Source organism: Pyxicephalus adspersus, chromosome 10 (assembly GCF_032062135.1).
Source record: "Pyxicephalus adspersus chromosome 10, UCB_Pads_2.0, whole genome shotgun sequence".
In the NCBI taxonomy this organism is placed as follows: domain Eukaryota; kingdom Metazoa; phylum Chordata; class Amphibia; order Anura; family Pyxicephalidae; genus Pyxicephalus; species Pyxicephalus adspersus.
In genome coordinates this window covers 19,977,201-20,003,292 of record NC_092867.1, presented here as the reverse complement: position 1 = coordinate 20,003,292, position 26,092 = coordinate 19,977,201, and the positions used below count along the sequence as shown (strand labels likewise).

The window sequence follows — 26,092 nt, the reverse complement described above, 5'->3', positions numbered from 1 at the left end:
TGTGGGAATGTATTAACCACCTGGGCGTTACACTGATGTACCAAAAGCGTTACAGGTTTTCATGAAATTTTTTTTTTTAAATTGTAGACCTGTAACTTACAGAAATATGTCCGAATAGGGGTCTACCGCCGGCCGGCATCTTACCGGTCCCGCTGGTTCTCGGAGAAGGCACCCGACGCTGGAGAGGGAGATCGACGCTGGAGGACGACGCTGGAGGACGACGCTGGAACACGGACAACGACGCTGGATGAGCACAGCGAGACCAGGTAAGTGAGGATTTTAATATAGTGAGAAAAGTTCGGGGTTAATGATAATTGCAACTTTTTTTTAGCACGGAAAAGTTCGGGCTTAACGGTTGGGAGGTTAATTCCTGACAGCCACGGGGTATACAGGCAAGTCCAGCATCATACACTGAGCTGTGCATTTACAAATAGGATTGCCAACAGGAGGGTTAGTATGTGTCATTGCACTAGGAACGAGCAATGTCCCTTTTGCAATAATAATAATAATAATAATGATAATAATAATAAAAAAAAAAACCTGCCTGCTTGCAGTTATTTTACTGGTTTAGTTTTGCTTTAATGCATGTTTACAACACCATAAGAAATCAAACCCGACATGATAGAAGTCTCCCGTTATTTCTTTAAAAGTAAAAGGAGAGAGGGGTAAAAGTAAAAGGAGAGACCCTTCTGATTGTACTGACAGGAAAAAAAGATTTGAACCTTTGTATAGGTGTGTTATTACCTCTTCATTATTCTCTTAAGTAGGCTGCAGGTGAGAAGTGACACTAGTGTATTCCTTGGCTCCTATTTTACCTTTAAGCTTTTATAATTCGCCATTGTTCACCAATGACACTCATCAGGGCAGGTTTTTGTTGTGACTTATTTATCATATTCCCTGTCAATTATATTTTATTTCAGCTTGCTGATTTTGTTTTTCCTCCTGGGAAACAGTTGAGCAGTGCCTTACAGATTGTTGTACACAGATTGCAGAAGGACTATTTGTTTTAATAATTTTAAATTAAATGATTCAAGTTGCTTTTCAAGTACTTTTTTGTATGTGTATTTGGGATGTCCTATGGGATCACCATTTCTTTTGGTCATGACAAAATCCTATCCTGGGAATAATTTATGAAAACTAGAGCAAATGTGGAGATTTTATTGCCAATTTGATTTTATATTTTATCTAGTAGGAAAGGTACACATGAAGTTTAATTTGTAATTATGATTAGGGCTATGTTAAGACAGATGATGAGGTTGCAATGTGGTTACTGTATCCTCAATTCTTTGAACTCTGCTCATAGTTGAGGGATTGCATGTAGCATTTCACCACTTCCATAAGGAATGAATGGGGGCAGATGTGAGTAGGTTTGTACGGCTCAGTGTAAAATGTTGAAGGGGTGGTTTATATGGAACCAGCTAGTGGTTGGGATATACAAGTGAGCTGGCAAAGTACCAACTTCCAGTAGATGCCCAGGATCGCCTGTTCCAATCGCCCACTAGAGCTTAGTCTAAAGTCTTCAGTTTGTCTTCAAAAAAATAATTGTTAACAATTCATTTGTAAAGTTTACCCACAGCACTACACATTCTGTTTACTTTGCAGGCATTGGTGAAATTACCAACTCATATATCCCAATGTGAAGATGTCTTGAGGTTTTTTGAAGCTCGACCTGAAGATCTGGATCCACCAAAGGAGTAAGTAAATAGTCTTCTCTTTTATGGTATTTATTGCTCTCTAACCTCCTGATACAGATGTTTACTTTTAAGTGTGCTTTAGTCATATACATCATTTTTGTCCTTGACAGCCCCTTGCTATATAGCCAAATTTCTGAGGGAACAAAGAGGGTGTGCTATCTATCATGTTGTAGCTATAATTTGTGCTCCAGATGATTGGTAGCCATGTGTAGCCTGTATTATAGTTTATTATACAGTGAGGTATTCGGTATATCATATTACTGATAATGCTGCTATTTGCACTCAATGACTCAGTCCTTGTCTGCTACAGTAATAGAGGTGGTTGATTTGTCTCTAAATTATTTCTTAGATGTCTGAAATCTGGGTTTATTTGAAAGCTTTGAGTGATTTCCTTTTGACGTACTTCAGTGGTTTCTCATTACCAGATGGCCAAGTGAATAAATTGCTAGATTGAATATTCTCTTGAAGTTATACTTTGGCAGTGCAAGAGTTAAGCTTTTAGAATGTTAAGGAATACTGATGAAAAATCAACATTCTGTCAGAGTTTTATTTCTGTGTAGGTCCAGCCATGAATAAATGTTTTTGCAAGTTTTGAATAGGTTTTGGTGTGTGGGTACATTCTATCTAGATCATGGAGACATAATAAAGATGTGTGGTAGAAAGACATGAGCTAATAAAGACAAGGGTTAAGTTCTTGTCCTGTGATTTTATCTTAATGTCAGTATTATCACTAAAGCTGCGTACACACTTCCAATTTTTATCGTTGGAAATGAACGACGAACGATCGATTGGGCAAAAATCGTTCGTAAAAAAAGTAACCAACGACGCCGACGAACGAGGATAGTCGTTGGAAATGAACGACCGGACCGGCGGATCAGATTGGACGACTATTGTTGACCATCTATCGTGTGTACGGTCGTTCATTGATCGTCCATGGTCTGAGCATGCGCGGTGAACGAACGTTCGCTCACTTCCTGTGGTGCACGTCACTTCCTGTATCGGTCAAACGATCGCATCTATCGTGTGTACAATATCTACGAACGATCGTGTCGTTATCTGTATGTACAGGATCGGTGCTATACGATCGTTCGCAGATATCGTGCAGGATCGTTCGTCGTTCGTTTACCAACGATAATAGTTGGAAGTGTGTGCGTAGCTTAACAGTACACAAACTACTAACTCCACCGAATGAATACAGGAAACCTCTGCAATTTATCTAATTTAAAGTATGCATGGTGTTTAAAGTATGCATTAAACTAATGCTAGGTACACACGTACAATAATTGTTGTAAACGAAAGGTTAACGGCCACCGTCCGATTATACTTAAATATATGGATTATATTTGAAAATAATCGTGAACAATCGTTGATCGGTTGTCAATCGTTCGTTTTCTAATGATAATTATTGCATGTGTATACCTAGCCTAAGGCTAGGTACACACATCACATGATTCCCGGCCCATACGAGCCACAGGGTTTGTCTCGGGCAAGAATCTGACGTGTACAGAGGCCATCGGATGTCATTCATGGATCCGTCCTGGCGGATCCATGAACCACAGATGACGAACAGCTTCAATGGAAGTAAAGGGAGGAGAGTGCAGAGGGTTGCCGCTCGTTCGTTCTTCCCCCTCCCCTCTCTATAGAACAGAACGGTGCTGTATGTACGAGCATTCATTTATTCATCTTTTAGTTGTTTGTCATTGGAAACAATCATGATGTTGGCAACCATGAGTGCAACTTTTCTCGCTAGAACATGGGGGAGACACCAGATAATTATAAATAAGCAGGGTCCTCAGCAAAAGTGGTCTAACACAGATATATGTTGAAGAATGAATAAGTCGCATATCTGGTTCAGACTTGGCATACAAATAAACAATGAATAAGCAGAGCTTAATGTAGTTGTATGGAAATCTCAACCTATTATTGTTAAATTAGAGCTTGGTCTTACCATCTTCCCATCTTCCACCCCTTGAACTACTTTATTGGTTATAGAGGCCACCCATCACATTTATGAACTAGAGAGGGCATGGCAAAATGTTCCCCTTTCAAAGGAGTATTCAGTTTGTTGCTTCTGGAGGATCTACTTATCTCATTGACATGTTGCTTTTACTGAAGACAGCTTATGCTTTTTGTTTCACCACGTGTTGTTTGAATTGTCCAGGTTTGTCACAAATATACTTTTAGTGTAAAGTAGCCCTGTCGCCAAAGTAAAATTCACCAGAAAAGCTGTACCTAAAAAGAAAAAAAAAGAAAGAGATTGGTCTTTGCTGCTGCCTGTGCTGCTGAACGCCGCAGGATAAATGGCAATTTATTTATTTTTTATGATTGTTTCCTTTTTAAGGATTGTTAAAACTGCAACTTCCTTTATCTTCTTCTTAAAAAAGCGAACTCATTATTTTATTGCTTACTATGCTTTTCCCCTTTGGGATTTCCAAGAGTATATTTGTTTAACTGGCAGATGACATGAAAGGCACTAGAATTTCTGACCTGGATCTGCTTGATTTTTTTTTTTTGTACAGTAATGAATTTACAGTTCAGTGTGCCCTCTGGGTAGTTGTACCACAATCAGTCAGTTGTTATAACAATAATGTCTCTGAAATTGGATATACAAGCAATTATTTTTCTTTGTTGCTTGTGATAAATGAGCAGGGTAATAAGTCTGTTGTACAACATTTTGCAAGGAATAAAATGTTTATTGATTTTTAGTAAGTGGTAGTACAATTTGTTGATTTTGAATTAAGAAAATTTCAGCATTTGTATGAAACAGTCCCTTTGATGAATGGTACAGTTAAGTTTAGTATTATTATTAGCAGAGCCTACAGTAGTTCTGTATTATTCTAAAATGAACATGTATTGTTGTCAGTCCATGTTGATGGTGGAGCCTAGTTTTTGCGTAGTGTAATTTTTACACTTCATTGAGTACTTCTTAACTGTTCTACTTGATAGAATTTTCCACGCCTGTATATTGAAAACCTTCATTTTAATTTGCTCAGTTTTGTTGAGTAAGTAAATAAGATTTCTCTAATTGTGCGTAAACCAACATTTGTGACTGGAGATAAAGGGGGAACCTTCATCTAGATAATATACAGAGACAAAAAAATGTTTGCTAGATAAAACCAATGGCCATCATGACAAAGATTTATCATTCCCTTGAAGCAGAACTTCATTTTTTTAAATCTCCCTGCCTGATGTCTTGTGAAAGTTGCCAAAGATCAGACAGAAGTTTTTATATTTTGTCTGAGAGTCTGTCTAAAGCCGTCTTGCTGCATCAATCTATCAGTGTTTGTTTTCACTGAAATTTTACAGATACCCATATGCTGACTTTCATGTCCAGAATAATCCTAATAAATCTTGGAGCCTTTTGAAGCATTCATGAATGCTCCCATTTTAAAATGCTGCTTGTGTATATGTAAATCTAAAAAATTACCAGTTTAGCATCTGAGATAATAAAATCTAGTGTTTTTAAGCTTCTCACAGACCTTAGATCCTAAAAAAAAAACAAAAAGAAATGTATGACCATTAAGTAGTTGTTTCCATTTTTCTATGAATGAAAGCATAGTCCGTGAAAAGAATCATGACAGTTGCTGCTTGTGCATGAACTTAGTTACGTATTGTCTAACTCCATTCAAATCTATAAGATGCAGATCTGCACACATTACCGCAGCACACATTTTATATCAATGACAATATTTTTGTAAACTATGTTTTTTGGTAATATTCCAGAACTGAGGATAATAGTCAGAAAAGTTGATCGCTTGACAGTTGTTTGAATTGTTTTTAAGAAGGGTTCATGGCCAAACATACATACTCTGATCAGTTAAGAAAATACATATGCACATTTTACAAATATCCCCAAATTTAGCCTATGCTTTATGGAACAATAGTAATTTTTTTAAGGAGAATTCAACTAAACCAATAGATAATTTTACTTACAATCTGACAGTTTATGTTTTTTAAACACAGACATTATAGTATATATAATTGTGTGGTTGTTCATTTGAAATCAGATTGTACTGTGATCATTGTCTGTGGTCACTTTTACAGTGGTCGAATTGGTGGTCACTGTAATACCTGCCCTGACCCTGGCCTGTTCACAGTCAACTCTTCAGATTTCCTATTTGGTAATTTTCCTTCATTGAATGTGCATGGAAAACAAAATCCGCATCTGACAGGGTTCTGTGCTGCTGAAAAGCTTATTACAGTGCAACCTCCTAAAAAGCCAATAGTTCCCTCCTGATCTCTAAGAGTGAAGTTAATGATGCAAAGAGTGCACTGATGCAAATTTATCACTGTAAGACATTCTGAGGTCAAACACTGACATTTTGTTTCTTGTTACCTTGTTGCTTCAGTTAAATGGAAACCTGGAGAGATAACTCTTTTATATGAATATGAGTGTTATTGTCCTAGTACACTGCTTTATGTGTTCAGTGACTTTGCAGAGGCTATGTCATGCAATAAGGGAATAATCTAGGCCTGTTCTTCAGAGTCTGGATCAGGCCGCCGTGTTCCCGGCAGAGAGGTCAGGAGGAGTGGGAGTTCTTCAGGGGACAGAAGATAAAGAAAGGCTTTCAGGCATCTTGTATTTTCCAGATGTGTCATTTGAATTAGGAGGCGGGGAGAGCTGCCAAACTGCGTTGGTGAAGAAGGTTCCTTTGTGATGTTTCCTTACTCCCAGAATATGATACTTTTTAAATAAGTGCCTTTAGGGTTTTGGGGAAGGGTATGTAAACAGACAGCAAAAATGTTTTTTGTACTTTAATTTTAAATGTAAAGTATTGCTATGTTTTACCTCAGGGTAAGTGTATAGTACATCTCCTATTTTGTTATATTTTTAGAACAAAAAGGATTTTCTCACCCTTTTCAGGATACTGTTTTGTATGGTGCTGGCAGTAAAAGTTTTTAGACTGCAAAAGTGACTGGCACATCCGAAATAAAGCTTAACAGTGTTCCTTGGTATATGGCAGAGAACTGGCATTGTTTTACCCTGCTTGTCTTTGGAAATGGCACAATTGTATTTCTAAACCCATGATAATGTTCAACACATTTTCCACAAACAAAGCATTTTAAACTGGGCTCAATAAACAGTCAGTCCAAGCAGATAGGAGCATGGGAGTTCGTTCAGTCCCGGCAACCACAGAGGGGACTGCGATGTGCCAGGTGTAGCTCAGCAATTTTGATGGCTGAAGCGAGTGATCAGGCAGGTAAGAATAGTTATTACAGAAGGTACATTGTCTGCAATAAATACCTGCCTGATCGCAACTTTAGTTCTCCCTTAAAGTGGAACTAAAGCTCAAAATTGTTAACATGCAAGTTCTTGATGCAGAGGGGCTTAGCAGTGTCTTTGTGGAGTTTGATAACTACACTCATCACCTGGTCCCCTTCCAGATTCTGGTCTTCCGCTATATTTATTGGCCGGGGCATAATGACTTACCTCCCATGTATGAATGCTGGAAGTAATTCATCCCAGGGTATGCCGAGATACCTGTCAGGCTCAGTGTGCATTTCATAAAAGATTGTGAGCAACGGGTTAAGTATGTTTTATTGCAAAAGGCAGTTTAGCTCCACTTTAAGAATATTCTAACTATTTTAGATTAATTCGTCATAAGGTAATTGTGGCATTGAATAAATTAGAAATATTATCAGCTCCATCCAAGGATATTTAAATGCAGGCATTGATTGTCTGCAGTGGTATCACTTTAGACAACCATTAATGTTCTGGGAATGCTATGCCATATATTACTTGCATTTGTAAAGCAATGTGAATGTGTAATAAAAAAATATTAGTTTAAAGCACATAATCCTAAAAATAAATATGAAAAAGACCCCAAACTAGTAATTTATTTTTCTCTTCAATTCTTTGCTTTCACCACTAATGGATTGGAAAAGCATGCTAATTTTTTTTTTTTCTTTTGTCAGATTGTTTCACTACTACAAGTAGTGCAATGCATTCCCTCCTAATTATCACCTATCACTGAGAAGGTTTCTGGGTATTTAATGTTAGAATCTTTGTTCCCTGTACTAAAAGGACTGAGGCAGTCTTCAGAAGTGTGGGAGGTTAATTGGATTGCAAGATATAGAAAGACAGTTTCCTTTTTTATATGTGACCTGTTGTGACCTCTGTTGACTCTATTCTCATTTGCACAGTTTAGCCAGTGTTTCCCATCTGTTTTTGGTCACCATGACGGGCAAATGTAAGATAGACACAAATTTTTTTTCTTCATGTTGTTATGGCAGACGTGTCATATTTAAATGATAATAAAACCTCCCTCTCTGATGGCTTTTCTTTGGTCTACTTCAAGTTCATCTTTGGTTTTGTGACTTGGTGTGCCTTGCTATTTTTACAGCGGAGAGGTGCTCTTTTTTTCAGATGATAGTTTTGGTGGACAGAATTAGATTGTACATATAAAGATTGGATTTTTATTTCATAAACAGATTGGTTGTTGAATTCTATAATATCTTCAGGTATCCCTAAAGAGAAACTAGAAACTGCAGAATCTGACCCCCTGTTCATTTTATCCTGTGCTGTGTATTACCCTTCTGTTTTCTGTTACCCCTAACACATTTCAACATCACAGGCAGGTTGTGTGTCATTGTTTGGCATTGACACTTTTTGTTTTTTTTTAAATCAGGCTTTGTGCTCGAGAGATAGTAGGTGTATTTGGCAATCACATCAAAATTGGGTGTTTTCTGGTCACAGGGTTGGATGGACTGGGACACCACAGCAATTCTTGCATTAAGAATATAATATATAAGTATGTAGGCTGTGTTCACTGTATGCCTCCCAAGGTTTAGGTTTTGTTTTGTCTGATTTAAACCTTTAATCTCTTCTGTTAAACTGGTAGGGCATAAGGAGTTAGATAATTGCTTATTAATATTTTAGTGCAGGCATCCCAGGCTATTATTTTTTGTCAATTCAAAAGTAAAATTACTCACTATGCGGTAGTATCTGTAGGGGAATAATGGTGAAATTATTAAATATTACTTCTAGAGAAATCGACCTAATAAAAAGGAATCTCCTAATGGCCCGATTACGCCTACTCAAGATCAGATGCTTTGCTTCTCCAGCTATATGCTGGGAGATGGAAAGAATGCTTGTAAAGTTGCAGCCTTATGTATTGCTTACACGGCAGGTAAAGAAACCCAATCCATATAGACATCCACATGGAATTTACTAAAGATGGGCCGCTTTTTAGCCTAGGATGTCTTAAAAGGAAGCTTATATGTTTGGAAAAACATACTAGATTGTAAGCTCTTCGGGGCAGGGTCCTCTCCTCCTGTGTCCCTGTCTGTATCTGTCGGTAATTTGCAACCCCTATTTAATGTGTAATATGTTGGGGCTATATAAATCATGTTTATTTTTGATAATAATAATAGTAACAGCTTTAATGCATCATTTCTGTAAACCGCAAAGGTGTTTGAGTTCTTCTTGATAGCAAAGTTATGACCCTAAATAAAGAGGCGGCTATTTTATCACTTGGACCAAAGCAGGCAATTACCACCTGGGTTTGCTGTGATGTTTATGCAGTAGCTTGTTAGAATATTTTAAGGTTGTTGGTTCTCTGTGACTTCCCATGAACAAGGATAAGCTATAGAACTTCAGTGACTTCCCATGAACAGGGACAAATCATAAGACCTCTGCCCTTGAACTTTCCCATCTTACTGCTAGCCATGGGAGGGCCTGAGGTTAAAGGGGTCTTTAATTAGACCATAAATAACTCCTTCCTGACTTTTGTTCACAGTTCTATAGCACTACTTTTTCTACACTGAACTCTCCTTAAAGTGACACATCAAATCTAGTTGTTTCCAGGAAGCTTTATAGGGTTTGGAGAAGGGAATCGGATCTCTGTTATTGATTACTTTGTTGTTTGTTTAAATAGGTAGACCCCCCATGAGAGGATATATATGCTGTGAAAACCTGATTATCAAAACCCATTTGAATGAAATTAAAAAGCAAAAATATCACACACACAATAAATTCCACAATACCCTGGTGGTCTAAAATTGCCTTTTATGTTAGTCCAGTCAGCAGTAATCCAAAGCATTGGCTAATTATATGTTTCAGAATGGGTTTAAAATAAAATACCTGACGCTTTTATATGAAGAAACCCTGACCAACCCACTCACCATATTCTTTTAAATATATAATTTTCCAAAAGATATTTTCTACCACTATGAAATAAAACAGAGGCTTTGAAAAACTATTGTTAATCTCGTGTATTGGAATATACAGTGGGGTGTAAAAACACTTTTTGTTATTGACTTTAGTATATGAATGGATCTTCTTTAGTATATGAATGTGGTTCTGAATTGTCGTGCAGTAATGATTATTTTGGTAAGGTTCCCCAACAATGAGAGCTATTTTATAATATAAGCCTCTACCTTAACTCCTATAAGCAATTAGAATGTTTACACCTTGCCACAAGTGCTCTTGAAGTTATCCAAATACAGCTTGATTTCCACATATTGCCATGGCCAATGGTGTAGAAAGTTACAATATTATAGGGAATATATTTTAACGTTAACTTTGTTTCTACCCTTGTAGATATTTCTCTCCAGTGCTGTAAGCAAATGGTCATATTTCTCTGCAAACTGTGACTTCCACACAACAAGGCATTAGAAGCTGCAGCGGGTATCTTAAACCCACCTCATTCCCTGTCCTGTTGTCCTTACCTCCCTTTCAGCTATTACATTCAGCTATGTGCATATATGCATTTTGTTGTCTAGGTTGCCCTGTCATCCTTTATGACTCGATCTCTGCTAACACAGTAGAAAAAAAATAACAATATAAATGGAACTTCAATAAAATAGAAAGTTGCTTTTTTAATAAAAGATAATATTTTATTTAATAGCTTTTATAAGATTAATAGAAAGGCTAGAGAAGAGAAAACATGGATACTCCTAACTTAATTCTTGGCAGTGGTCAATAGCAGTTTTTATTTCATATACTTATGAAGTAAGAGTTAAATGTACATATATGCACTGTTCCCATGAAACACTAAATCTGGGAGGGTAAGCTGGATACATCATGCGCTCTTTGTTCATGTTAGTAAAATCCAGATCATCCCACAGAACGGAGTTTTGGAAAAGAACAGTTTATATAGGGATGAAGCACGCCGCAGCTCTAAACTGCTTTATAAACATCAAACAGGAAGATTCAGAAAACCAAAACTTGAAGTAAGTGATTGATAAACGGCTTACCCTTCAGAGATTGTCTCCTTTTAACATCCAAAGTGTTAGGAGGTTATCTGTGCTATCGCTGTCTCTTCTGTTTGTATTTTCAGCTGCTGTCTAATATTCTGAGAGTTTATCTTTAGCCTCCCTAACTGATAGATTGTAACTTTGCCATGTTTAACCCTGCAGTTTGGTAGTCCCTCAGAAAAGTTCTGTGACTTACTTACATTCACATACGTTCTACGTTGGCTGCTGTTTAGCCTGCAAAAAAAAAGGCCTCAAAAGTTATAATTTGATAATCTTTTATAAAAATGGACAGGAAGTCATCTGGGTGTTGCAAAATGTTTTTCTATAGTCTACCACTATGCATTTCTGATAACCTTCTAGTATTTTTCTATAAAATCCATACACGGTGATTTTTTTTAAACGTTTCATAACTTTCTCCCTTGTTTTTCAAGACCATCATTCTCAAAAGTTTCCCGAATTACATGTTTTCTGCCACCAACAGCCAAGCAGTTCAGACTGAAGGAAGAAGTTATTTCTGTCTGTCATTATGTTACTTTAGGTGACACGTAACTAGCAAAGGAACAAACACAGTATACACTGACAATTTCTGTAACTTTTGATAACAAATTTGACCCTGCTTCTTGGAATATATTGTTTTACACAATACTGTGTTTGGTGTGTTATTCCACCTCCCCTTCCCTGGTTTGGCGTTGTTGTGTTTATTGCTTAACAATGAGATCTCCATGGAGAGTGTAAATGGGGTTTCACTAAAGAAAAAGGATCCAGTATGTGGAATCTGATGAAAGTCAGATAAGACCTTGTTCTCTGCGTCTGTTCAACAGCAAAATTTTAATTAATTCTAGTTACTAATATTAAACTAGAACTATAGTCACCAATTATGAAAGCGTTGCAGCATCTAACTGTAGGTGCACATTCACTCCCCACTTTTGGTACCTCTGCAAAGTCACACAATTACTTGTTAAGCCCACCAGTAAGGGGAACAACACTGCTAAACTGCTACTAAATTTAAAGCAGCATTTTCCCACACTGCACTAGAGAAAGATGAGAAGATTTTGCAGGGCCCTGGGTAACATTGTCACGGGTAAATTAAAGGTTTGTTGCATGTCAGTCAGTAGCTGACCATACCTAACCCTGATAACTGCTTTCCTTTGTGGCATAACTGACTGCTGAAACCCTCCAAACCTATGGCGTCTCGTTGGGGGGAGAGAACGAGACACAAATAGCAGGATTTGTCCAGCTCCAAGAAGTTATTTTTGATGTTGTATATATCACATAGTAAATGGATCTGGGACCTGTTTAGTGTCACACGGGAGCCCTTAGATGTACTTTAATGGCTTGCCCAACTCTCATAAGTACACAGTATAGGTCATCATGACTATAAATACATCAGTACATAGATTCTGTTTACAAATGTGTTTATTGGGCAGCATTGCGGTTTTTGAGGCATCTCATGCAGCACCTTAAGGCAGTCTGCTGCTTGAACCACTTCCATAGGATTCTAACTTCTTCAGCAAACACTTGCAAATGACTGTTACAAATTTTGTTGAATACCCCTGGTTGTTTTTCAACCACTAGACTTCAACAAGTTAATTGCGTGGTTGACAAACTCCTGACTGAACTGAGCCTTTTATGTGGTCTACTACGGTGTTTTGCAAAACACGCCTTCATGTTTTGGACTGCACATAAAGTGAAGGAAATGACTCTACAAGAACAGCTGGAACATTACCGCCACCCCAGATCTTGGGACCCATTGGACAAGCTGTGTGAAATAAAAGCATTTTTAAAGGCTTTAGATACTACTTTTTCATTGCCTGAAGTGGTTGGAAACCGCTCATGGTCACAAATTTGTGACCACCCTAAAGAATAAGTATGTATTTTAGAACAACAAGCTCCAGATACCCCTCCCAGGAAGCTTATCCATTGTGTCCAAAATATGCATGTGCAGTAACAAATGTGTTTAAGCAGTGCCTAATTTATATGTATAGACAATGTTTTCAGTGTCCATTTAGCATCCATGCCAGTTTTCTAATTTCTTGCTTATACTCCCACTTTCCACACACAGCTGGTCTGAGCAGTTTTATGCTTTGTTGTGAGTTAGTAACTATGGCTATAATCTCTTTGCAGTGTGTTTTGGGACACTGATCTCCATTCCTGGGTGCTAAGTCAGGCCTCACATGCCAAGAGCTGCAATGTGTGTGGAAACACATAGCATACAGGGAAATCAAAGTAGGTGGTAGATCACTGCTTTCCACTCCAGCTTTACACATCAAACAAGTAAAATATCTAATCCTGGTGGGTCATCCTGGCCTCTGATCAAGTGTAATAAATCTCTGACACTTCATATTTCCAAATGTTAATTGTGCCATTTTAGATTGTAAAGAGCTTTTATTGCACTTTCAGATTTCATCTGGTTAACGTTTTTAGAATACTGCCTTGCCCCTGAAGTGATGCTGTGGTTTATTTGGGGGAGAGTGTAGAGAGCTGCTGCTGCTCCTCATGAAGATCATTTCATTAATTTGAACATCAAGCTGTGCTACATAACATAGTTAGCTTGTTTGTCCAGTACTAGTTGTTGAGTAGATCAGGTTGTTTCAGACATATGTTCCATAAGGAGAAATCCTCATATGACCTTGCTCTGTGTTTGATCCCTGCATTGTGTATTGTGTGCAAGTGTTACTAGAGATCTGTTTGTTGCATTCTTAGGTACTGATTGAATGAATGATCGTGCAATCATAAAACACATCAACTGCGTTTCTATACAACCATAGTACTTTTGCTTCTGTGGTCCCTGTGCATAATTAAAGATTTGTTTGTGGTCAGTCTGTTTCCATGTTGGTACCTGTAAGGACTCTTAGGGCATCTGGAAGCATCTCAAACATCATGTGTACCTTATTATTTAGGTACAAGTCTGCCATGAACCGTTTATATTATCAAAGTTTATTCTGAGTTAAGGAAGACAATTGAATGGTTCTGCAGTGACTGGTGCTCAATTTAATAAATACAGGGATACTCTCCATTACCTTTTCCTGTAAGTATAAAACCAACATTGCTCAGGCATGTATTGGTTGAAGAAATAAAATTGTGAAAACAACCTAAATCCTTACTTTATTCTCTTCGCCTGATGTAATTATTTTAACATTATTCATGACATGTTTTATATATTTTTACCAGTGGTAACTGCAAAAAATCAAATTTGATAGAGAGTTATTTGTCTATGTCATTTTTTTCCACAATGAATTCACAACTTTAGATTGCCTTTGTTACATGTACAACTTTTAAGAACATTTTTAGAACCATAATATGCAATATAACATTTTTAGGTAACTTTTCACAGCGGTCTCATTTTACTTTAGGTAGAAAGAAAATGTTGAAACAAATGTGTATATTGTGTATCTTAGAAATGTAGATGTATGAAGATTTGTCTTTTTCTGTTTGGTGTATGTATGTTGTTATAGTCTATTGTCATGAATTTATTGTCCATCATATGATACAGTCAGTGTCTTCTTTTTCAGCATGATTTGTAATGGCTTTTCAAAGCAACTGTCATACTAAATGCACGGGGCTGAATTATACACTGACATTTTGACCTTGTCTTGGCCTAAAAATCCATGATGCTTTAATGGAAAGTAAAATCCGTCACTCTTGGCTTCAATCCTTTTAGGTGAATTCCCTTTAGACATTAGGTCTCATGCTTGTCCCTGCATTTAACCTTTTTCAGCCTTAATTTTTTAAAATGTTTAAAAGGATTAGAGGTCATCTGTGAAATCAACACTGCAAATTATTGCTGTATGTCTAATGCTCAATTTCAAGGTAATCGGCAGCTCAAAGAGGGCATCTGGCATGAGTTTAAGCAACAAACGACGCTTACCCACGTTTGTTTAGAGATCTCAACCATTCTGCTCCTTTCATACAATTTGTTAGTATATACGTGTTTAAGTACTTGGACTTGGGTAGCTGTGTGTGTGTGTGTATATATATATATATATTTACACACACACACACACACCTTCGTCAGGGCTATGGGCTTTGTACAGCGCTGCGTAATATGATGGCGCTATATAAATACTGTGTAATATTATAAATATATATATATATATATATATATTATTATTATTATTATAAATAAAACATGTACCCATCTTTCTTTCTGACTTAATTCACGCTAGCAGTATTTGGAAGCAGTTTTTTTTTTTTTAAAGTAGGCTTTTTTAAAAACAAAGACTAAAATGGGTCTGCGTTTACCCCCCCTTCCCGCCAGTCATCAGTAGGTGGCGCCATTGCCGATCCTTTACATTCAGTGTCCAGGTACAGTTTACCACTCCTGCCACCTCCGTGGACTTGAAAGATAACTACTTTTCACCACTTATGCAAAGTGTTTTTCTTCTTTTTTTTCTTCAAGCAGTCCCAATTAAAGAAAAAGAAAAAAACCTACTGCTCTGCTAGGCTTTGCAGCTGCTTGCAAACACTTACACTGGCATTTGCAAACACCTGAAAAAACATAGTGGTTTCCACTTGTTGCTGTTCCCGGGCATCTAGTGGTTGCCAGTAGGAGCCCAGGAGTTACTGGTAGCGTGAACTTATCCTGAGGCAAGATGATTGTTGCCTGGGCTGAGCAATCATGGTCATCTTGGGCAAAATCCTTGCGAGTGTACAGCCACCCCCCAATGTCCTTTATACTTCTGTCTCGGAGGATGTAACAACAACCAACCGGACATGACCGCTGTACTTTCCTATGGAAAATAACACAGGGGTTCCACTCGCTCATCCCTCCCCTTTTCATAGAATTGAACAGTACAGCGTCTATAATACTAACTCATTTTACTGTCACTGGAAACAATTAGGAAAGATTGTTTCCAGCAGCATCAATCTTAACATGTGTACACAGCCTTACTGTGAGTGAGAAATGTACCTTTTTTTTTTTTTTTTACGTCAAATTAAAATATGTTTATTAAAACCGCTATATTTTTTACAAACCGAACGTTACTTGATAAATGAACTAGTAAGTGGATTACAACATCAAATAAAAGTATGTGTTTATATGTAGATTTGTGAATGCGGCATTTGTGGAATTTCTGCATCATCATCACACATCTAAAAGCCGCTATTGTTTTACATTGGGTTGCAAACAGTGGGGTCCTTTCCCTCTCGTCCTCCTTCCTCCTCTCTCCATAGAACAGAACAGTCATATATGTATCAATCATTGTTCATACTTCTGTTGTTCTCACAATTGTTTCCAGTGACGAATATTGAGTCTGTGTGCCCAACTTGACTTCAAAGGCTATATGCCTGTATGAGATTTTGCTTATATTTGTTGTTAGTTGGGGAAATGAAAAGTATTAAAACCAAAAAGCTCAGTGTAACAGCCAGGCTACCGGTGTTTTGAACCTAGGATTTTGAGCAAGTGATATCCTTTGAGGGATTAGCTTGTGTTTGAGTGATGTGACCAGCACTAAAGGGAGCCCATCTGATGCAGGATACTTTGCTTTTCTTGTGGGATGAGCTGACACAAAATAAAACTTATCTTGATCCTTTGTTCCGTAGTCTTCCTCCGTACTGATTCTGACGGTGATGGTCTCCCTGAAGCCTTTCGTTTTGTCCGTCTCCAACCAGTTATGTTTATTATCAAATATAACACATGGAAAGCAGCAATGTTTTAGAATACTATTTTTTTCCATAGTGATCTATTTGTCATGTCATTAAAGCCTAGCCTATTTAAATACAAAATGAATACTAATTAAGCAGAATGCATGAAATCTTTTTTACTTTGTATGTGAAATAAACCGTGATATATGCCGCCTCCTAATGAGATGATTGTTTGCTAATACCACAGAATACAACAACAGATTAGAGGAATGGGTTTGGCCACCTTGAGATTTGGCCGGTCCAATGTTTACTATAGAGGAAAAAAATCAGTTTAGTTAACTTACTTGTGCTGGAGGAAATTAATTTTCTTATGTAATTTCCTTTTCTGTAGCACTTCTCTTATCTTCTAAAGATTTATAAATGAGGCCTTTTTTAGAACTGCTGTTTTTTCCTTTTTTTAAATCTAAAGAAAGTGAATGACTCACACCTAGCATTAAAGCAGTGCCATTGATTGCCTGTCTAGGTGTAAAAAGCAAACTGCAGAAATCTTATGTGTGGATAACCTGCAGGCAGTAAATAACAGCCTCTGTTTCTCTGTTTTTTTATAGTAACTCTTTAGGCATTGCCACAGGTAGAATTGTTTCCATACGGTCAAAGGACCAGCCTTCACGTTTAAGTTAGAACGCAGCCTTTGCTGCACTGAAATCTCAAACAATACTATTAGCTGATCTTATCTGCTGGACTATTGAAAATTGTGTTCAGTAGTCCAGCTAATGCAAAAGGAATATAAACTGTGCAGTAAATATCCCCAATACATACTCCTTTCCTTATTTTTATCCTTGTAAATACAGCAAAAATGTAAGTTGACCTACGAGAAACATCACCAGCTTCTTTTGTGGACTGACAACCCACATCATTTTTGTGCACTGGGTGTTGTCAGCCCTTGTCAATTTTTTTTTCTAAACTACTCCAATCTGAAACTGGCAGCCAATGAAATTTAGTTTACATCAGGTTGACTATTCAAGCCTTACACCTTATCTACTCAAACTTTATACCTCTTGCTGTGTTTTGTTCATTTTAAATTAGCTCTATAAAGATGTGTGTAGTTTGTATTAGTATTGCAGTCCTTGGCTGGCTTCTGCTGCCATCTACTGGTTATAGTTCGCATAACACTAATGGTTACACAATATTTTAGAAGTTCATTCTTGGGATGTTTGTTTTTATTCTTGCTATCATTTGATTCTAGGATGTAATATTTGTCTTTTGTGTTATGGTCACATGCTGGTACAGCAGACAGCAGAGTAATTGCTGGAGATCCTGAAAGAATGCCAGTAGCTGTCACAAGATCAGTTTGGGTAAACAGATGATAACTTTGTCATGATGCAACATCTCTTTCCAACATGTGATGTCTTCTTGGTAACACATTATACTTAGCACACAGTAAAATGAATGTATTTATCTCTTTGGTTATGTACAACAGATGTTTCTCATCCACAATAAGAAAATTCAAATGCATCTGTTACACATCTTTTAATTAATTTGTTAATAAAGCAGAACTAAACCTTTGATACTCACCTTTCCCCATCGCAGGACACCATCATCCTCTCCCTCCATCTCTTCCTAGAGACCATCTTTGACCATCATGATTGGCTGGGCTGGGGTAACAAAACTTCCATGTAGGCAAGCGGGAGTTCAATAATTCCTGGAACACACAGGAAGCCGGGATTGCAGTGTATCCTAGAAGCCAAAGCAAAACTGTGCATGTGCAGCGCTGCTCTATTTGACAGATACCTGAAACGATCAGGCAGTTGGGAGGGATTACCACAACAGGGACATCACCTCAGCCTTTCTGCAGTAATAAACTGCCTGATGGTGAATTTTTAAAAGTGTAACTTTGGCTTTTCTAAGTTTTGCTTTAATGAGAATTTACAATTTGAAAAAAAAAATCAGTAGGGTGTGCACACTAATGTTGTAAACAACTTTTCATTATTTAGTTTATAATTCCGTAGTGCCTAGATGCAGCTATATTTGCTCCTTACATGAGTTTGAGTTCTTCCTGTTGAGCTTTATCTAACTGATAGGAGCTTTTTGTCACTTGCAGTCCCCAAAGCTTACATACACACTCTAGATCAGGGCTGACAAAACGTCCTTTTTTTTGGCCCCCAGAGGAATCCTAAATATGAATTGAAACTGCCCCGCCGCTGCATTGAAATATCACGACTACTACAATTCCCGGCATCACTCCCTGTCCGGCATTACTTGCATCTATAGCTCAGCGGCCTATGCGTGGCCCCGCATTGGACTGTTTTATAGACGCAGGGAATTGTAGTAGCAGTGCTATTTCAGTGAAGAGGAGTTCCAGCCACTCATACCATTAGGCCCCGCATTGGACTGTTTTCTTGACGCAGGGAATTGTAGTAGCAGTGCCTTTTCAGTTTCAAGTTTGGCCCACGACTGTGTCTAAGTTTTAAATTTTGGGCCACTGTGTAATTGAGTTTGACACCCCTACTCTAGATGATTGTCGCCCAAACGGCGAGATTCCAGTATGTGTACAGCTGTCCCGTACATCATGATGGATTGATGAACACGTGACTGGGGATGACCACTGTACTTTCATATATACTACAGCAGCGGTCGGCAACCGGTGGTCTGCGGCTCTGGCCGGTGCGCCCCCGAGCGGGGTCAGGAGATGGTGCCAGAAATCTGATGTCTGTACTAACCTTAAAGATGGGAAATATCTGTGTGCAATGCTCTGGTAGCATCTTTGCTCACCCTTCACCCTTCACTAAAAAACTTACAAATTACAGCAGCATTTTTATTCATGGCTAGAAAAGGGATATCATTCACTCAAAATTCTAATGCCTGCTAATTGTTAGGCAAGCCCTTACAATGAACTTATTTTCCCCCTTCTTATTTTTATTATTGTATTAATAATGTCTAATTATCGCTTCTAGTTCCTAATATTTAGTGTTAATGTTGTGTCGCCTGTCCTGATTGAATTACTATGAGATTAACATTATTTTTTGCACCATTTCAGCTCTCGTACCTCTTTACCCTTTATGGACCAAAAGCATTTTTTTTTACCTCTGTGGGTCCAGAAATATAAAGGGAGTTTTTTTTTTTTAAACTTGCATATTTTTTTGCTATGCAACATTGAGAAAGAAAACCCTTCATTTGCATAAAAATAACAGCAACGAGCAGGAGAGAGAGGCTCATCAAGAGTTAAAAAAGGGTTCAATTGAAATACATTATTATAATTGTTTAATGGCAAATTTGTAAGGTCTTTGACAGCTGATGTGGCAATGTTTCACTGAATAATTACTGCAAATAGCTGAGATCATTTAGGCAAGAGAAGAAGCACTTGCTTTAGTTCAGTCACACATTAGCAAGGATGTGCAAATCTTGTGCACCTCACCCATTGAAAATTAAAATACAGGTGTCCTAATGGGGAGATTATCTATGTACTCTAGTTTCACTGGACAGAAAGTGGCTTTAAACTTTCCATTCTCTAGAAAACTTGTATTTTAATACATATATACACAAATCCCTTTGGCAAGTATAATACCATTCAAATATGCATGTACTTTTATGTATTTAGTTCTTTACCTAATGTTCAGCTTTCGGAAGATAACTGGATCTACCAGGTAAAGGGAAGATACCTTTTATCAGTCCTTTATATAACATGATGTGATACATGTGAGGTTTATTAAAGAAAACTGGGATTTAGAATTTGTTCCTAACAAGTGTGAGCCTGCTTGAGTACTTTTCTTCCTAACACCATTCCTCAATATAATGTGCCTGCTGTCATGGTTCCAACCTCCTGCTTCTACTAAAAAGGGTAATTTAAGAACTGAAAAAGCTTTTACCTAATTGAGGGGAAGATCTGCATTAACCTCGCCTGAGATTTTTCATAGGTAGAATACGCTGCTGGGTTATTTGTAACCTGATCTGTATAAAGATGTTTTCGTCAAATCCTTTACATGAATCATGTAATTAAATAAATCATTCTTTCCGTGACTCGGGAAATCCATTATTCTAGCCCTGATTTTATTTCTGTGTATATAGGTTTTAGTACTGTTAAAGCATATTTCTGGGATCACAACACCCTCATACACATATACACACTGACACCCCCACCACGCTAGCTAACCACTAGCAAGAAATGAAATAAAATTATCTAAAACCCTATTTTACTTACCTAAAGCTATCATGTAATGCTTCAGTTTTAGAGCGTCTCTCTTCCTTTTTTACATTTGACTGGTTCCTTGTCATGATTCCATGTCCCTGCCTACATGACGTGGACATTTCTCACTGGCTCTCTCCATCATTTTCGATTTCTGAATAAAGTAGAAGACGCAGAATAATGGCGATCAGCGACTGGTTAGTTTTGGGAATATTGCAGAGGTGGTTTAGTAAGTCCTCCAAAGAGGAACCAGCACTGTTAATGGACCTGGAAGGCTGTTTTAGGTTGAGTATATATTTAATTCATAGGGTAAGAAATATTTTGATCCTTCCTGGTGGATAAAAAGGAGGTTGAGAGGTAGTGGTGGGAGACTTTATGATTTTGACCAGCAATGGTTGTTATAGGTAATTTCAAACCCACAGGGCATTGTTTTGCTGTAGGCTCAACTATGACCCCAGTCTTAGAAACCATTTTTTAGCATGTAGCTGTGGCAGATGACGGCACGGTTCCAGAAAGTGCTAAGTTGCTTTTGGCTTCCTGATTGTTTTTGGAGGAACAGCACCTTGGCTGCTACCAAACACACAACCACACAGAAATGTGTTACCTGCAGTGCGGTCTGATGCTTTCACCATTTATGCAATTTGGTTTATAGATTTATCAGTAGTTTTGTGTTGTCACACAAAAAAGAGTCAAATGATAAAAAAGGCCAAACAATCTCTAAACATAAAGAAAATCTAATTTGCTATTCCATGTTAGAATAATCTGTAAATTGGTTATTTTCCACTAACATCTACAAAATGGGTTTTATTCTAACCAACTGCAGCTCTCTATTGCTTCTTTTGGCCCTTGATAGAGAGAAAAGTCACTTGACAGCTTTTTCTTTGCTGCAGTTGACAGAATTCTACACTTACTGTTTTGAGGTTGGCTGTTTAATCTGGCACAACCAGTTACAAAATTGTAACCACTATGACAAATAAAATGGAAACGCAGGAAAATGTTTACTTGCTTAAAAACCTTAAAGTGAACCTGTGAGCATAAAAACCATTGCAACTACTGTTGTACACTTAAAACCTAACTCATCAGCTCTAGAGAGGTTCTTCCACATGTCCAAGGTACGTTTCATTGTCCAACATCGTCACATTTGACATACACTGTTGAATGTTTCATGATGATGTCAATCTATGTTCATTGATTTTCTTTCCCCGACAAATTTCTGTGGTCAGAGAAGGTCGGTGGGTATAGCTGCTTCATGGCGTTGGTTGGACAATATTGGCACATATCAATCGAATATTGTGAAACATTATTATATTATTAAATGGTGCTTGGATGCATGAAAAAGTTCAAGTAGACCAGATAACGTTTTGACTATAGAAGAGTCCCTTTTGAGTGATATTTCTAGATGTTTTCACCGTAAATTTACATAACATTTATCCAAAATTTACATCACATTGGATTCACTTAGATAATATATGAATCAACATTTACTAATGATTTATATATTTTCCAAATAAATCTAATGTGGGAAATTCTGGTACAGTTTGGGGGAATTTTTGAATGTTTTGGATTTGCAAGTGCAGAGAAATGACTGCATGAGACCCATAATTATGGATTTATCACTTTTATCCTGAGTTTTTAAAACCTTTGCTAAGTGAAAATTTATCTTAAAATGTTGTTATGGGACACTTTGGGGGGCTTTGGGCATACAAAGTACAGGGTTGCAGCTGAATATATGGGAGTTCACAGCCTCCTCTAATGGCTTTGGGGCAAGATGCTTAAATAGATTTGTAGTAGTTGCACGCCTCAAAGGATTTGCTCAATTGTTACAGACCAAGCGTATGACATTTTCTGGTGGGAAAAACATTTATTGTCTTGGAAATTGTTATTTTTCTCTGTATAGATGTAACATATGTGATTTCAAGATAGACCTAACTTTTCTACGCTTGGTGCCAAGCCGGCACTTTCAACTCCCATTGCTCTTTATTATGTGTTCTACTCTTCCTTTTTGAATTTTTTATCATATTTTAATGTGATGACCCAGGGGCATGTGCTGTCCTTAGCAGCTCTCTGTGTGGCATCCGGTCAAAGCTTTCACATCAATGTCTTGTAAAAAGTCCCCAGATGCTCACAATTGGCATATTCATCGTTGCATGGCAGAGATATTAACAACAGGAACTGTTAAATGGTTACAGATAGCTTGTTTCCATTATGATGTGATGAGTCAAAAGCCTTGTTGTCTTTTTTTGTGTGTGTCTGTGTGTGTGTGTGCATGAAACAAAAACTCATGTAGGCTTCAAAGTGGAGGAAGTTTTTGAACACCAATCTTTCTTTCAATTTCTTATTCTCAATGTGGTGTCATTGCACATATGAAAGAAAGGTTTTACGTATAATTGTTGGATTGTGCACTTCCTGTGGGAATATGACTATTGCCATTCATAACCATTCAAAAAATGTTGACAATGATGCCAGCGTGGTCTTTTTGAATGAACCCACTATGCATCTGGGCATATTTAAACTAGTTTTAAACAGAGCTATTCATTTTTTATTTTGGCAAGATCTGTAAACATTTAGGCTAGGGCTCAACAAATGTATGAACCAGTCCTGTATTTGTCAGCCCTCTAAAGTGAGTTTTTGACTATGAATCCTGTGATTCTCTATGAGATGGATATTGGTTTGTTCATGAAATCCCCACTTTCTGTAGTAAAGTAGGTTTAAGCACAGACTTCACTAAAATGTGTTTGTTAGATTGTTCTGCATTGTTATTATAGCAGACTATTCATTTACAAGAATTTCAATACTCCAAGGACTTTGTAAACTCTGTACTAGGCAATTAAGGTATTGCATATTAGGAGGTTTTACTCAAACTTTGCATTGCCAAGTGGATATTGATTGAGGAATATATTTGTGACCTCATCCATGTTTTACACATCATGTAAGATTATGTCTAGAAATTTTTTTGTGTACCTGTTACCTAACACTCATTGTGAGTTCCATCTCTATAATGTGTTATACATCCCCTTTTTTGTCTGAATGAAGTAGTCATCTTTTTGGAGAAACAAATACGTGAGAGTCAATGGTATGAAGGTTGAAGAACTTTGTTAAAGTAGCAGTTACTATGCTTGCACTGGAGACTTAATTTAATTTCACAGAACTTTCCTTTGCCTTCAGGAGTCAAACAACAGCTTGCATTTACTGCACACAGAAGGATATCAGGATGCAACGTGCGTCTCAACAATAAACAGTTATAGGGCATCAGTTTTTGAAATAAGTCCTAGAATTATTGTTTACTGCAGCCATCTAGGGGAGAAACATTTATATCGTAGAAGAAGCAACTATTTGATGTAGTTCAATTTTTTTGGGATATTTTACTTTAGAGAATAGGTCTTTTCAGTGTCACTACTCAGATTTGCTTTTAGTATATGCGATTATCCTTTTAGTTTTACTGTAATCGGCAGCACTTCATTTGGCTGTGGATATAGGAATCCTGAACGATTAAAATGGTTTTGTTTCTGTTATGGAGAAAAGCTAGACTTGTTGCTAGAAATGGCATTTCCTTATATTATACTATATTTAGGATTCAATACTTAATCATACTTGGCACAACCATGGCTAACTCTTGGTGTTGCACTCTTCCTCTAGCCAAGTATTTGGTTTCATTGCTAATGACAGTTCTGGCAAAGTCTTTATGACTCCAGAAATAGGTATAAATCTTGTTATCAATTGGTAAACTGCATGGAAAAATCATTTGACTCTACGCTGTGCTCTTCTGATGTAATTTCAGTCTGAAGAATCTAATGTCATTATAATTACTAGTTTCTCAGCCTAAAGAATCTTATTTCATTATATTAACCAGATTTACAGTACGAAAAAAAAAATGTCAATCAGGCTTAGTGAGCAACTAGATTGGAAAATTTTAGTATGATTACTCAAAAATAAATTCATTTTACCATCCAGATGTTGTTAGTATACATAACAATAACTGTAATAATGTTTTGCCATCCCTTTGGTGGGTGAAATATGGAAAAAAAAAAAACGAGTTAAGATGTTTTCAAACACGACACAACGTTTGTTTGTTTTTTTTGCCAATGCACTAGTTATTATAAAATTTCCGGTATCACGAAAAAGAATGTCCAACCAATTATCAAAAATAAATAACTTGGACTGTAAAATTTTGGTTGAGATTTTACAGACCACTTATTGCATACAAAATAGTAACTATACAAAGTCTTTGACTTAACGCTGATAATACACAGCAAGACTTGCCAACATGGCAAGTTGTTTTTTGTAGTTTAGGTTTCAGATCCGCTCATGCCCTGCATCCTGTCATTTGTTAAGGGTGGCTGTATTTGTCATAATGAATATTTAGCTTTAGGCAGCTGAGTTTGTTCACACTAGTGGTTTTACTGACTTAAAATGACTTAAACAATTGGAGAAATAAGAAAAAAGAAGCATGAAGCCCCTCCACCCCCCATGATAAAACCAGACCCAGACTGTCTAATAGGCTTGGGATCTTCTTGGATAGGAACCAGGGCAGTAAGTGAGTGTGTGTGTGGCCCCTTTACTTTCTATAAAAGAAAGTAAAAGTCCTCTGAAATTTGCTTATTAAAGCCCCCTTTAATAGGAAAGTCCTCTGATATCTGCCCCTTTACTCTAGGAACTGAGTACAGAGGTACCTAGTAACACTTATTTTTTCCCAGGAAGGGTTACAGATGTTCTGTAAATACTCATATCACCAGGATCCAGCGATATGTATAGGACTGGAGGGCACGACAGTCTATCATTCAGGGTTGGCTGTCAACTCGTTCAGCTAGGGTGTCCTCATCTTTCTCTCTTGTAATTTGCTGAATTAATTTTAAACAGTGATGACAGCATTGACAACTCGTGAAGGGTTTGGCTTCAATATTGGGGAGGGATACCCTTTTTTTTTCCTGCACAGGCATTTTGCATACCCATGCTAAAACCAGGAGTTTTTACCTAAAATTGCTTTCAGGTGCCTGCCTACCTATGGCCTAGTTTTTTTTTTTTTTCTCTTAGTCTGAAAAGACTAACATAAGTCTTAAAAGAGACAGCATACAACCGTCTCTTGTTTTTCTGTAGGCTCTTATATTGTCTTTTTATTACCAGTCTAAATAGTAAGTTGAAGCTTTGCATTCTGAATCCAGTGGTATGTTCTGCAACTAACTTGAAAAGTCCATAGACAGCCATAGATGGGAAACAATAAAGTTGAAACCGCTGTTGTACAGCACTCTGCAGCTAGAAGGAGGAAGTGGTTTGGCTTGGAGGTGCTTGCTATGTTGGGAACTGGCTCTCCAAGGATGTCTTCCTGTTGGGTCCTGTGGAGTTTGAAGGGTGCCTAGATACTATGTCAGATGCTTGGAATATATTTTCTGTGTCCAATTGTGAATCATATGTTTAAAGTAGTAATTAAATATTCTAT

At 37.4% G+C, this 26,092-nt stretch overlaps 1 protein-coding gene across 3 annotated transcripts in view; it reads left to right on the top strand.

The window, feature by feature from the left end:
- The window catches only part of SH3PXD2A (SH3 and PX domains 2A), a 155,535-nt gene that overhangs the window by 70,555 nt on the left and 58,888 nt on the right, over positions 1 to 26,092 (top strand). For all 3 annotated transcript variants that reach the window (XM_072424313.1, XM_072424314.1, XM_072424312.1), the window contains exon 5: positions 1,603 to 1,694. In XM_072424313.1, coding sequence (XP_072280414.1) covers positions 1,603 to 1,694 — 92 coding nt within the window. The remainder of the gene's footprint in view (positions 1 to 1,602; positions 1,695 to 26,092) is intronic.